General features: G+C 39.1%; 1 protein-coding gene across 2 annotated transcripts in view; it reads right to left on the minus strand.

Annotated features, from left to right (window-relative positions):
- The window catches only part of PTPRR (protein tyrosine phosphatase receptor type R), a 266,542-nt gene that overhangs the window by 15,224 nt on the left and 236,973 nt on the right, over positions 1-14,345 (minus strand). For both annotated transcript variants that reach the window (XM_059080979.2, XM_067009754.1), the window contains 3 exons: positions 7,082-7,192; positions 5,570-5,727; positions 1,677-1,790 (listed from right to left, as the gene is read on the minus strand). In XM_059080979.2, the coding sequence (XP_058936962.1) occupies positions 1,677-1,790; positions 5,570-5,727; positions 7,082-7,192 (383 nt within the window). The remainder of the gene's footprint in view (positions 1-1,676; positions 1,791-5,569; positions 5,728-7,081; positions 7,193-14,345) is intronic.

Genomic DNA, 14,345 nt, shown 5'->3' on the forward strand with positions numbered 1-14,345 from the left:
AGCCACACTCATCTCATTTAAGTATGTGCAGAATCCAGAACAATGCCCTGCGTTTAGGAGATGATTCATAAATATTCCCTGTACAAATGAAAGAAGAGAAACCATAGCTCAGCTTTCAGAATAACTCTTCATCCACGATAGCACAGTCAACTGCAGAGCAGGGAGGTCCACTGCTCATGTGCCCATACAGCATCTTCTCTCTGTGCCTGTTCTCAATGAGCACCTGTGCATGTTCTCGGCCACTGACTCAACTGTTCATTTCCCCAGGCTTAGTTGTGGAGCAAGGAAGAAAAGAAATTTCTTGTTTGTTCTGTTTTCAGTGCATAAACAGAGATCATCACAAAGGTGATCAAACCATCTATACATAAACATGACTCTTTCAATTCACACCCATTAGGATGGCCACTACAAAAAACAAAACAAAACAAACAGACGTTGGAACCACTGTAACATTGTTGGTGGGACTGTAAATGGTGCAACTGCTGTGGAAACCAATATGGTATTCCTTGAAAAGTTTAAAATATTACCATATGGTGCAACCATCTCATTTCTGGGTATATACTCCAAAGAATCTCAAATAGCTATTTGTACATCCATGTTCATAGCAGCATTATTCACAGCAGCCAAAAGGTGGCAGCAACCCAAGTGTCCATTGACACATGAATGGATAAACAAAATATGGTATATACGTACAATGGAATATTATTTAGCCTTAAAAAGGAAGGAAATTCTGACACGTGCTACAGTATGGATGAATCTTGAAGACAGTATGCTAAGTGAAAGAAGCCAGTAACAAACAGACAAAAACTGCATGATTCCACTTACATGAGGCACCTAGAGTAGCCAAACTCATAGAGTGAGGAGGTGAATAGTGGTTGACAAGAAATGGGTATTTGTTGTTTAATGGGTACAAAGCTTTTCAAGATGAAAAGAGTTCTGGATTTGGTTGCCGGACAATGTGAATGTACTTAACACTCTGAACTGTACTCTTAAAAATGGTTAAGGGCTTCCCTGGTGGCGCAGTGGTTGGGAGTCCGCCTGACCATTCAGGGGACATGGGTTCATGCCCCCGTCCAGGAAGATCCCACATGCCATGGAGCGGCTGGGCCCGTGAGCCACGGCCGCTGAGCCTGCACGTCCAGAGCCTGTGTTCCACAGTGGGAGAGGCCACAACAGTGAGAGGCCCACGTACCACAAAAAAAAAAAAAAAAAAAAATTGGTTAAGATGGTAAATTTTGTTATCTTCATTTTGTGCAATTAAAAAAGGAACAGTGGAAAAAAAGACGATTCCTGGTAGTATGACATATGCCTCATTTTTAAGGATCAAGATCCTAAAGAGAATGATTCAGTTAAGTCAAATGAAAATGCAAAGTCCCTATGAAGGAACAGAGTGTGAGACTAAGAAGGAACAGCTACCACCATAAACAACCTGCATCAAAGACAAGGAAGGGTTAAGCATAAGCTCTTGGCTTTGGACTCCTGAGGGTCAGTGTTGCAAATAACAGTTTCTTTGATGGCTTTTTAATGCAATGTACATTCCTAAGCATTTTACACAAATCTCTACAGAGAGTTAGGACTTCAGAGCCTGTGGTGTTGACAAAGTCAGGCTGACGGGATTAGGTTGTGACGATGACGCTGCTCTGAAGTGTCCCTCACCCTCTCCCCCCGACACTCACCTGTCCACACGCAGCTGGCAGACGATGCTCAGCGCATCCACAACTCCTTCTTCTCTCAACTGTCGACAGCCGATGGATGTAGCAATAAAACACCCCGTCCTGCCTATCCCTGCACTGAGAAGAACAGGTAACGCATTAAAAGGTGCAGGAAAAATAGCAAAGGTAAAATATATTCTTTTAAAAGGGTACTTTTAAAATTGGAAACACTTGGGATTAATAACAGTAATTACAGCAGCAACAGCTCTCGTGTACTGAGTGTACAAACCCGGCCCTGTGCTGAATGCTTAAACGGCAATTCTTCCCTTTAGGTCTGAGCAGTAGGAAGAATGGGGTGGAGGGAGGTAGTGGGGGGAGAGAATAGTGAAAAAGGTACTAGTTGTTCTACAAAGAAGAATTAAGGCCTGAAATTAGGTAAGGTATGGGCAGTAGCAAGGAGGGGAAAGACTTATACACATCATAAATGTGAGTGTGGAGGAGTGGAACTGAATGGTGAGAAAAGCAAAACGTGCAAGGTGACTCGCCTGGAGGACTGGAAGAATGGCAGCGTCGTCGAGACGAAGGGGGAATTCTGGAATGAGGGCTGATTTGAGGGAGAGAGTGGGGACTTTAGTCTTGGATATACTGATGTGGAAGATGCTAGTGAATAACTGAAGATTCAATCCAGTTAAGGAGAGAGGATGTGGCTAGAAGCACATATTTCCAAGTCTTTTTTTTTTTTTTTTTTTTTTTATCAAGGTAACAGTTAAACAGGTATACTACCTGTCATGGAAGGTTTACTCATGAATCTCCTTCAGAAGGTAAGTCATCAACTTAACAAACAAGCTTTCTCTCTCGCTCTGTCTCTCTCAGCAATTTCAACCACAAATGTAAATTTCTCTCAAATCTACACTTAAATTCCCCAAGTTTCTCCTAAACTCTAGATTGGCATTCCACCTCCTAGCTGGCACTCTTGCTGTTGCTATTTTACACTTGCTGCATTTCAATGTATCTAAATTCAGTGTATCTAAAACAGAATTAATTATCTTTTTCCTCAATGGCATTACCAGGCAGCCACAAGTTTTCCAGCCTAGAAATCTTGGAGCTATTTTCAATATCTCCCCCTCTCTCAACTCCCACATCCAATCTGTTACCAATTCTTATATTTTCCACCTCTGCGGAGCTGTTGTGATCCATGCTTTCCTTTCTATAAACTGTGCTCACGTTTTTGAAATCTTACTTTATGATTAGCAATGATCTCATTATGGTTTCCAAGGCTCAAGACTCTTCCTGGGCTAATTCATGATATACACAGCTGCTAGGTTCATCTTTCTAAAACAGGGACCTGATCATATTACTCGCTACTCAAAAACTGTAGATGGCTCCCAATGGTCACAGCACAATGTCTAAGCACCCTTCCATGGTATTCAGGCCCTTACATAATACGACTGTCACGAACTTTCAAGCTTTTTGATGTCAACTTTGTACCCTTTGTGTCACTGTTTTCATCTGAATCATTGCAAAAACCGCCTATTTCCTAATTTCTCTTTTTGTGTTAATGGATATTTCTCCAGTCAGAAATGCCCTCCCTACCACCTTTTTTTTTGTTTTGTTTTTGTTTTTGTTTGCAGTACGCAGGCCTCTCACTGTTGTGGCCTCTCCCGTTGCGGAGCACAGGCTCCAGACGCGCAGGCTCAGCAGCCATGGCTCACGGGCCCAGCCGCTCTGCAGCATGTGGGACCTTCCCGGACAGGGGCACGAACCCGTGTCCCCTGCATCGGCAGGTGGACTTTCAACCACTGCGCCACCAGGGAAGCCCCCTACCACCTTTTAAAACCACAAACATTGGACCTGTTTTCAAGATCCTGTTCTACATTATTCCAACTTTTAGAGGCTTTCTTCAATCCTCATGGTTTGAATGAATAATTCCCCTCTTGGCACTCAAATAGCACTATTTCTCCTACGTGGCACTTATTTCCTGTGGAATGTGGGTGCAGAGGAATTCAGATGAGGAATGAGTCCCTTTCAGTTGAAGTGTCTATGGAGAGTTTGTCTCAATAAAGAGATAGGACTTGAACTATACCCTGTGAATGGCAGGCATTTTGGTTATCATGAAAGAGAGAGAATGTTCCATGGATGAGAATGGTATAAGGAAAGAATTGCTGCAGAACAGAGTGACAATGAGTAGGCTAGTTTGGCTTAAAGAGAAAGTTACATTAGAGGAACAGTGGGAAATAAGACTTGGGAAGGTACAGTGGGGCCTATAAAGGATCTTATATGGAAAGCTGAAAGGTTTGGACATCATCCTCTAAAAGAATGGTACTTTTTTTTTTTTAGAATTTGTTGAAAACAATGAGTTTTCACTCCCCAGAAAATTCACCTAACTTAATGTACTCAAATCTGTTCAAGTCATTTCAAGTTCACTGGCTCTCATAGCTAATCCACAGATCCGAGATTGAGAACTTTTGCTCTAGGGAATGGGAAGCCTTTGAGAAGTGTTGAGCGTAGACTCCATGTGATGAAAGAGGGTTTTAGGCACCTCATCCAAGAGGAGTGCACAGAATAGGCTGTTGTAGGGGTGGAGCATGGGGAAGTGGGGTGCGTATGTGCAATTAGCCGACTTCTTCTAAAATACATGGGTGAGGTCATAAGGGCCTGAACTTGGGTGGTTGGGCAGGAAGTGATGATTATGGGAGAAGCTTTGAAGGGAAAGCCAGTCTGGTGACTGATTAGATATGGAGGCTGGAGTTGAGAGAAGGGCCAAAGATAACTGTCAACATTTGATGTTGAGTGCCTGGAAAAAAGATGGTCTCATTCTTAGAAATAGCAATCAGAAGGGGAGCTGGTTTTACAGGGGAAATGGTAAGTTCATTTTAGATATCCTGTTTTATGATTTTGGGTGGGGGACACTTCCAGCCCTAAAGTATGGCCAGTTAGGTATTTTTCTTCAGCCCCAAGCTAAGTTTAGGATGAGGCCTAATGTTAGAAACTAGATAATGACACTTTGGATAAACAGACATATAGTAAATTTTACTCTTAATTAAACCACAAAGGTTCAAAAGAAGGCTAAAATTATAATCTAAAATAATATACTTTATTTCTTAGCAATATCAAAAACTATCTTACAAGACTTAGGAGGGTCAATAAAGTAACACCAATTATTTGGAGAAAGTATGGAGACTAAATGGCCGGTTATATAAATAACTTTAAAATATATGCTTTAGTTTGGGCACATTAATGGCAAAACAGGGGGAAGAGGTATAAGTTAAAGGAGAAGACGTTTAAGCTAGACATTAGGGAAGGGAACCACTACGGACAACTGTCTCTGTGTCGGCCCAGCCTCCAGTACTGCGTGTTCTGGTAACAGCACTTTGTTCTCCTTTTGGCGAATTACCACTTGCCCACTTCCCATTTCATAAATTTATTTCCATCTGTTTTTCATGAGGTAACTTTTAGAATAGTTGACTGGTTTTCACCAAATTTGACATAGTAATAAATGTTATCAAGATACAATCCTAGTAAAGTCCAGGGGCCATCTTGAAACAACAAAAAGCTGTTGATAATTAAAAAAAACCATATGTCATTCCTAGCACACGTGAGACTGATGAGACTAATTGAATCCATCTATGTTTCAAGGTAGTGGACTGAGTGAATAAGTTCTCCTGTTCCCTGAGCTAGTAAGTAGAAGTGATATTTTCTCCACTGTGTGACTGTTTGCTGAAAATATGCTAATGATGTCACTTCATTTCTGTTAAGTATTGGCTCAGTCAAGCCTCAAGTATGAGGAAGTTAACCATTTTCAGTACATATTTAATTTATCAGCCAAATCAGAACCAGGAAGTAAAACCCAACTTCCACTTGCTCTATGACTTTACAAAGGACAGTTGCTTAGGCAGAAAGGACAGCTCATCCCTTACCTGCAGTGGACAACCACAGGCCCTCGGCCCACAGAGGCAAGTCTGTCTTCTTCCACATCCAGCATGAGCTGTAGAAGGGGCTGGGCACTGGCTGGAGTCTTGTGATCGGGCCATGAAGTGTACCAGTAATGCTTCACATGTTGCGTGTGACTTCCTTGCTGAAAATAGCAACAGCCACCAGATGCTTCATTGTCCTGTGGAACTAAAAGTCACCCAAACCACAATACTGAATGCCTTCTATCACTCCCATCTTGTTGGCAACTTCTTTCTAGGTGGGAAAAAAATCTAGGGGATTTTTGAAGAATACTCTTTCACCCTGAGAAAACTTTACTGTAACTATGCTGATGTCAAAGTTTGATAGTCTTGCTCTGTTAAATGATAAATATGTATTTAGTATATATGTTTAAGATATATTTAATATAGAAAACATACATATGCTAAATATATGTTTGTAATTTGTTATAATAAACATAATGGATGTTAGATGAAGATATATAGCCAAGAAAGAATCAGGATATAGTGCGTTTCCTGCTCTTTGAACATTCCTGAGAGGTTATTATAAACATATTGACCAGTATAAGAATGCTTAATTTTATAGTCAGTCTCTCTAATAATTCTACACACATCCCAAATTCCAGTTTTTCACAGCAGTGAGGAGTCCCTGTAGTAAAGGAGTGACAAGGGGTCACAAGATTAGAAATGCTTTGAGTGAGGGTCCATGCACATCACGTCAAAACCCAGTGGGGGGCCTGGTGTGGACGAGGCACTTGAGAACACCGTGTTGAAGAACAGGTCTCAGTAAGTGCCCTCCTGTCCTGTCGTGAATTTCCCATTAAAACCCTCAGCGCGGCTCTGCGTCTACCCTCTTCCTCTCTGCGGTGATTCTGTCCCAGTAATGAGGCTCTAGATAGAACTGGAATCTTTGGGATGATTGCTCTCCAGAAGTAAAAACAATACCATGGCAACATTCCTCAGCATCTGCTGCCCCAAATTTAAATAACTTTTCTATGACATAATGTGGTCCGGGAAAGTCCCCATAAATGACTGTGACTCCAGGTTTTGGGAGATCTCATCAACACTTCAGGCTTTTCTTGCCTCCCACAAGCGCAGATTTTCCCTTTCACAGTTTCCAGGCCTTACTTAAATCTGCTTAGACCAAAGGGACATTAAAAAAAGAAATCATGGTACAGTCTCCAGCACAAGCCTTTAGTTAAAGGCATTCAAAAGGTTAAATCAGAGACATCATATTTATGCAAAGTAGAAGACCTGAGCCTCCCACTTAGTGAATTTCCTTAATGGCTGCTTATATTAATTTAATTATTCCACATACTAATAGTAGCCAACAACAAAGAAATCCATAAGGGAGTGATTATAATTTCTCCTTGATCTTGACATTATTTGATTTATTTAAATTGAATCTGTAGTACTTATTAGGATAAATCACTTCAAAGTAGAAATGTAATTCTCCAACATCGTCTACTTTGTAGACAGCTACAGCTCCGCAGTTTTTACCTTTAAGACAAGGTTTCGAACGGTGTAGTTATCACATTCATTTACATTGATAACCAGAACCTCGACCTTCCCATATATTCCTCTCTTTTCTGGCCAGTAAAGCACACATTTCTGGAGGAGGGGAAAGAAGAACAAATATTAAAGAAGCAAATATTAATGGTTTTCATTGGCCTTGGAGTATTTTTTATTCAAGCATCTGAAAATTTTCTATTTAGTTAATATTAAAAAATCAAGTATCAATTTTTACAGTTCTGTAAATGAGCTAAAACCACTGAACCATACATTTTAAATGGGTAAGCTTTATAGTATGTATAGTGTAGTATAAATTATATCTCAATGCTTTTTAAATAAAATATCAATTTTTACATATGTCTGCCCAACACTGTTGCTATTAATCCCACACCAAAAAAAATAATTAAGGCAAAATTTTCCAAATCCCCGTAGAGAAGTTAAAGACTAATTAAGAACTGAATTAAGAATTAAGAAACTAAGATCCAAATATTAGAGTTTATCCTGTGATGACTAGGATTAAAACGAATGTTTTCCCACAGTGATTGAGGCAAGTCACATTTCCTGCTTCATCAAGAAAAGTCTCAAAAAAAAAAAAAAGTCTCTAATTAGAGTGTCTGTAATGTGTTAGGTGCCACAGAATCCAGTTTCCCTTGTAAAGCAGATGTAATGCCATTATTACACCTAAGGTATTATATTTTCTAGAACCAATGACCTTTTCATCTATTGAAATAAAAGTATAGCAAAATTATTTAAAAAATTTTTATGATGGATTCTCTTTGAAGGATTCAAAAGCAGTAATAATAATTACATGGCAAGCAAGAAAATATAATGTGGTGGTTAAGGTGCAAGCTTTGGAGTCAGAGAGGCTGCGGCCAAATTTTGGTGCTACCATTTATCTGTGAATCCATAAGCAGGATACTTCATCTCTCTGGACTCAGTTTCCTCAAGATTTAATACACGGAAAGCACTTAAGACAAAGCCAGGCATACAGTAGGCATTCAAAACATGATATTATTATTACTATTATTGTTCTTTTACAACTATTCGGTTATGGAATGGGTTTTTGATCTAAAGTGATTAGATCATTACTTAAATATGCATTAGATCATGCATTAAATATTATATTATTTTTATGATATCCAAGCTACATTATTTAAGAAACTACAAAATGAGACTCAAGCATACATATAAGCTCATATTATTTATTATTTTCCCTTTTAAACAACTGCAAAAGAACTATTAATTTCTTGCCACATATTTTAACGACTAAGGATGTAAAGAGTGAAAGTTGACATTTTATTTTCAGTGCCCAGGGAAGCAATTTAATTTTAGAAATATTGTTTGAATAGAATTCATGATTTCTTTCAAACACACATGCATATTTATAGAGAAATTCTTTCACTTCTTGCCTTCAATAGGGACTTCGTAGTCCTCAGGACACTTGTTTCTTTACATCTATGTCAAAGGCACGTGACCACACTTGAAAAAAAATTAAGTACTTATAGATTTAAAAGAGTAGCAGCAAAAACATTACAGAATTACAGAACTAAAGGAAAAGACACATAAAGTATCAGAAACATATCTCTGGGGCTCTATCATGCTAAGTACCAAATACTCTATGTGATAGAGCCACAAGGAAGTCACTTCACCTAGTGGAATCAGTGTTTTTTATCCACTACAATAAAAACACATTTGCATCCTCTACGTTCTGGTCCTTTTCCAAACAAAGTAAATCATTTTCACCTGTATTTACATGCCACCCCCACCCCCAAGACTGTCAAGCAATCAGGCTAAAGGCTTACTCTGGCTAATATAACATTACCATTAAAAAAAGAAACCTTTACCACAGGGAACTATACTTAAAATCTTGTAATAACCTATAACGGAAAAGAATCTAAAAACGAATTATACATACGTACATATATATATATATATATATATATGTATAACTGAATCACTTTGCTGTATACCTGAAACTAACACAGCATTGTAAATCAACTATATTTAAATAATTTTTTTTAAAAAGCAATCTTTTAAAAATACAGCAATTTCGTTCCCTCCTCATTTACGAGTTGCCAAATGTCTCAAACTCCCCCAGTTTGTTAAAGATAATCATACTAACCAATTTGCCTGGTTTCTTTCAATGGAGCATCAATTATTTCGCTGCAAGACCCGAGCTATTTTGTGTCTTAAAACCCATGCCTCCTGGATGAATCCAAGAAGAGTGACAAAGAATCTTGAAAAAGGTACTGAACAAAGAAAGAGGCATTCAGTGGCCCAGCAGTCTGGCATACGTGCCCCCATTGTCCAAGATCAGGCCTGAGGAGCAGGCCCCTCTTGGGGAAGGTGGCTCTTGAAACTGGTAGAAAAAGCTGCGAGGCAGGAGCTCTCAGCCTGCACCCTGACTCTTAACAATACAATCCAGGCTTGTGCACCTACTTGATAAATGGAAGTGCTGCTTGCTTCTCTCCCAAGCTTGCCGGGGTCCTCTTGAATGTTTTTCTTGACTCTTTACCAAAAATGAAATTGGCAGCCGGCTCCCAGTAGACAATGCAATGTGACTTGTTCATTCAAACAACGCTTAATTAGCATCCCATCTCCTTTCTGAGATACAATAGCTTATTTCTACACAACGAATACATTTTTCCCCCTTTTAGGAGAATGTAGAAAAAGAGACCAGATAAGTGTGGGTGCTTTTGAATATGAAGTGAGGGAAGTGGCAAACGTAGTTGTTTCTAAGAGCACAAGTTCATGTTCAAATTATTTTTGTGAAGAGCTTTTTAGGGTTTCTTTATTGTGGTGCTAACAATGATATAAAAAAGGAAAATGCAAGGAAGGAAAATGCTCTCTTACAGATAATATTGTGAAACCACACTAATTGTAGGTAATTCGAAATAGCACGCTATCTAGCAGAATGTAACCTCAAATCATCACTATTCTTCTTCTAGATGGGCTGATTCTTTCAGTAAAATTATCTATTAATTCCAAGAATTCATAACTTGGAAGACAAAGGTTTCCAGAAGGTCATGTGTCTCTTGTGCAAACAAGTAATTAGTGAACCCTAACTGTAAAGATTCTGGACATCAACCAATTTTTCATAATCAGTGGTTTACAGCAAAAGTAGAACACAATGCAAAGCAATGCAAACTGATATTTTTATAATCTTTTTTTTTTCTTTGACCATCCTTCTCGCCCCCACCACATTAGGACTGTTTGTGTATAAAGAAGGAACAGGTCTAGCTAGTATTTTAGTTGCCTGAAAAAAAAAAAATCTATTTTTAAGTTACTTTCTTTTTAAATTCTATGCACTTAAAATCAAAGAGATTTTGCTCTATGAGCTAAAGACTATCATCACATAGAAAGTGGCTCTAAATAAACAAAAAGAAGATACTCAGTTGCATTTGGGTTACATTTGCATATAAGAGAGAATGGGTCAGATTGTCTAAAATTATTATGGTTTTAGTTACTCTAATTCTTAGTGTTCCAATTAAATATTAGTAACATAGGTGTAGCAATTTAATATTAAAAGCACCTTCACCAACCTTATATCACTGAATCCCTTCCATGATCAAATATTTGTGTTAGGTAGAGCAGAGAGTAGATATTGTTGTTATTATTATTATTTTTATCATTTTACAGCTGAGAAAACTGAAGCTCAGGTGTTTTCATAAGGTTTTCTGGAAACATCCTCTTGGGGCTAGGACCCTCTGAGCAAATATCACTTTATACATTCAAGTTTCTGTCTTTGATTTCTGCACTAATAACCAACACTTCTTTCTACAGCAATAACCAATGCCTTCCCTTCCCTCTATGAAATATGCTGATGCTCGTGGAACACTGAATGCCCTCTGTCCACTCTCTTACTAAGTCCAGCAAGTCTGTCACTATCTGCTGAGCTGTATGTTCAACAAGTGGTATTTATATCCGAACCTCTTTTTTTTTTCTTTTTTTTTTTTGTGGTACGCGGGCCTCTTACTGTTGTGGCCTCTCCCGTTGCAGAGCAGAGGCTCCGGACGCGCAGGCCCAGCGGCCACGGCCCACGGGCCCAGCCACTCCGCGGCATGTGCGATCTTCCCGGACCGGGGCAGGAACCCGTGTCCGCTGCATCGGCAGGCGGACTCTCAACCACTGCGCCACCAGGGAAGCCCCCGAACCTCTTAATGACAGTTTTACTTGTTATTCGAGCGCACTAATTCAATGAAACTTTACATAAATCAGTGAAACATGAGGGTGGAAAGAAAAAACAGAATTGTTCTATGAAATAATTGCATAAGTTAATTAGGTTTTCGCTGGGGTAAAAAAGTAAATCAGTAAAGAAAACTGTGGTCAAATGAGGTACAGGTGAGACCATTTATAAAAGGGCAAAGTTTGGAAATATAGACAGGATTCTGCATTCATATTGCTTTACAAATTTTTCTATGTTCTCTCACATTTCAAAGAAACTGAAATGGGACATTTCAGTGACGTATAAAGGGCGTGATTTACACAAACTATATGACCAAGAGCCAATATTAAAAATAAAAAAAGACAGTCCCAAAATAAAATAATGAACAAATTTGAATATGAACAAATGTACCTGTTTTAAGACAAAGTAAAACATTAAGAGTTTTTTTCTGTGTTTGAGTCTCCACTCTGATTTTTTTTTTTTTTTTTGATTAACTGTGTCAAATAAGAAGGCTTCTAACTATAGTTAGAAGTAAAGCAGGCTACAGCAATTGAATAGAACCTAGAAGATTAAAAATTAAGGTGCCAAGTTATATTTGGAATGTAAGCATGTTTGAAAGGACGAGTGACTAATTTTTCTTAGGGGCTGTCAGCCTCTGAATTTCTGGCTACTCTTAATTGCTTGGGTAGCATAACTGTCAAGCCCCTGGTCTTTCAGGAAATGAGCTTAGGCTGCTGGGCATTGCTGGGCAGTGCTAGGTCAGGCTGCTTCTCTAGATACCAAATATCTAATTCTGGTCCTCCAGGACAGCTGAATACCAGTCAGTGGGTCTCCACTGTCTTCTAAATTACCCTCCCTGAACTTGTTTGTACAGACACTCTGATTATGGGACTTTGCTCATTTATTTTCATTCTTGGTACAAAATGTGAATCCTCTTGTCCACCCCACACTTCACAGACTGACCTCTAACTTGAGCATGACTCCCCCATCACAGTTCCAATCCACACTTTCAAATTGTCCACTACTTTGTTTTCTTTGTTTGTTTGTTTTGCTTATTTTTGGCCATGTCAGGTCTTAGTTGCGGCACGCTGGATCTTCGTTGAGGTACACGTGATCTTTCGCTGAGGCGCAAGGACACTTCCTTGGGGGTACGCGGGCTTCTCTCTAGTTGTGGCCTGCAAGCTCAGTAATGTTCTCTTCTTTAGTTGTGGCATGTGGGTTCCAGAGCGCGTGGGATCTGTAGTTTGTGGCACACGGGCTCTAGTTGAGGCGTGCAAGCTCAGTAGTTGTGGCTTGTGAGCTTAGTTGCCCCGCAGCATGTAAGATCTTAGTTCCCTGACCAGGGATCGAACCCACATCCCCTGCATTGTAAGGAGGATTCTTCACCCCGGACCACCAGGGAGGTCCCCTTGTCCACTACTTTGAATGAGCAGATTTGACACCTTTTTTTTCTTTAAACCAAATCAAAATGCCTTGTTCATCTCCTCTTTCCTTCCTAAAGAGAATGGTTAGAGATTTTAATCTGGACTGCAAGCAATCCCGCACACTTTTCTCTGGCCACAATCACTGCTTGGACTGGAACTTTCTCCCTTCCCACCCTAAGTAGGGAGAAGATTTGAGGAGGGTGTATATAGTGGTGAGAAGGTGGAGGAGGAGTTGGGAGTCAGGTTGCTAGCCGTTTGGCCTTGGGCAGGTTGCTTAACCTCTCTGTGTCTCAGTGTCCTCTTTTAGTGGGATTTACAGATATGTTTATTGTAAAGATTGCTTTCTAAGCATATTGTTAGTGCTCAATAAATATTAGTTATTTGGAAGATCAAACAGCCCAGTTTCTAGACTTTTTATGTATATTTGATGAACTTTCTAGATTATCTAACTTAAACTCTAATTTTTTAGCTAACTTTAAATAGATGAGAAGATGTATTTTCATTTCATTCATTTAGAACATAACAGAATAATTAACATTTAATTACGAGTGTTTTATCAGAAAAATTTATTTTCTCTTCAAATGTACAGCTTAAAAAAGGTGTACTTTAGGGCTCCCCTGGTGGCGCAGTGGTTGAGAGCCCGCCTGCCGATGCAGCGGACACGGGTTCCTGCCCCGGTCCGCGAAGATCGCACATGCCGCGGAGTGGCTGGGCCCGTGAGCCATGGCCGCTGGGCCTGCACGTCCGAAGCCTGTGCTCCGCAATGGGAGAGGCCACAGCAGTGAGACGCCCGCATACCACCAAAAAAAAAAAAAAGGTCTACTTTATTTTTAAATATAAGTTACTTATATATTGAATAGCCAATCATTCCCAAATCTGAATTTGTCAGATTTTATAATGAAACTTAAGGTCAACATGGTATATAATTAATACTTATATTGCAAAAAAAACACCCAACCTTTTTCAGATGTATTTAATTAAGTAAAGATATCTATAGTAGCTGTGACTTGACTTAATGAAGTCATTGCTTATCTTCTTTTGTATTCATAAAATTCTTATAGGCTGCCATTTATAAATTTTAAAATGACCTCCTTATCTCATTGCAAGCTGTCTTCCATCTCTCTTACTCTACCATATGTTTGTTTTCTCCAACCCCCATAGCACCTAACACCTTGTACCTGTATACAATATTTTAAAATTTTGTTTCTTCTTTATTGTGTCTCCCCTTTTAGATTGTAACTCCATGAAAGGAGGGATCTTTGTCTGTTTTGTCAATAAAGATATAATCCAAGCACCTACACTGGTGCTTGATGGTTGATAGTTGATAAATATCTGTCAAATGAATGAATGAATGTGCACAAATACAGCATTGGATGTTTTATAAAGAGGAATGCACTGAATGTCTTCAAGGTTAGCTGGAGAATTCCAGATGCTAAAGATGTGGTACAGTTAGATATATTTCTGGAAAACATGTTTTTTCAAAAGTCCACATCATTTAGCCAGGCCATTTCACACCTAAAAATATACATTAATTAACTAATCAAAGATGTGGATAAAAAGATTGGAAATGACTTAAATATCTCTTAATAAGGAAATGATTACATACGTTTTAGCATCCACACAATGAAATTCTAGCAGTCATTCAAAATCATGTTTTTGATGA

The sequence above is a fragment of the Kogia breviceps genome, chromosome 12, assembly GCF_026419965.1.
Source record: "Kogia breviceps isolate mKogBre1 chromosome 12, mKogBre1 haplotype 1, whole genome shotgun sequence".
Lineage (NCBI taxonomy): Eukaryota > Metazoa > Chordata > Mammalia > Artiodactyla > Physeteridae > Kogia > Kogia breviceps.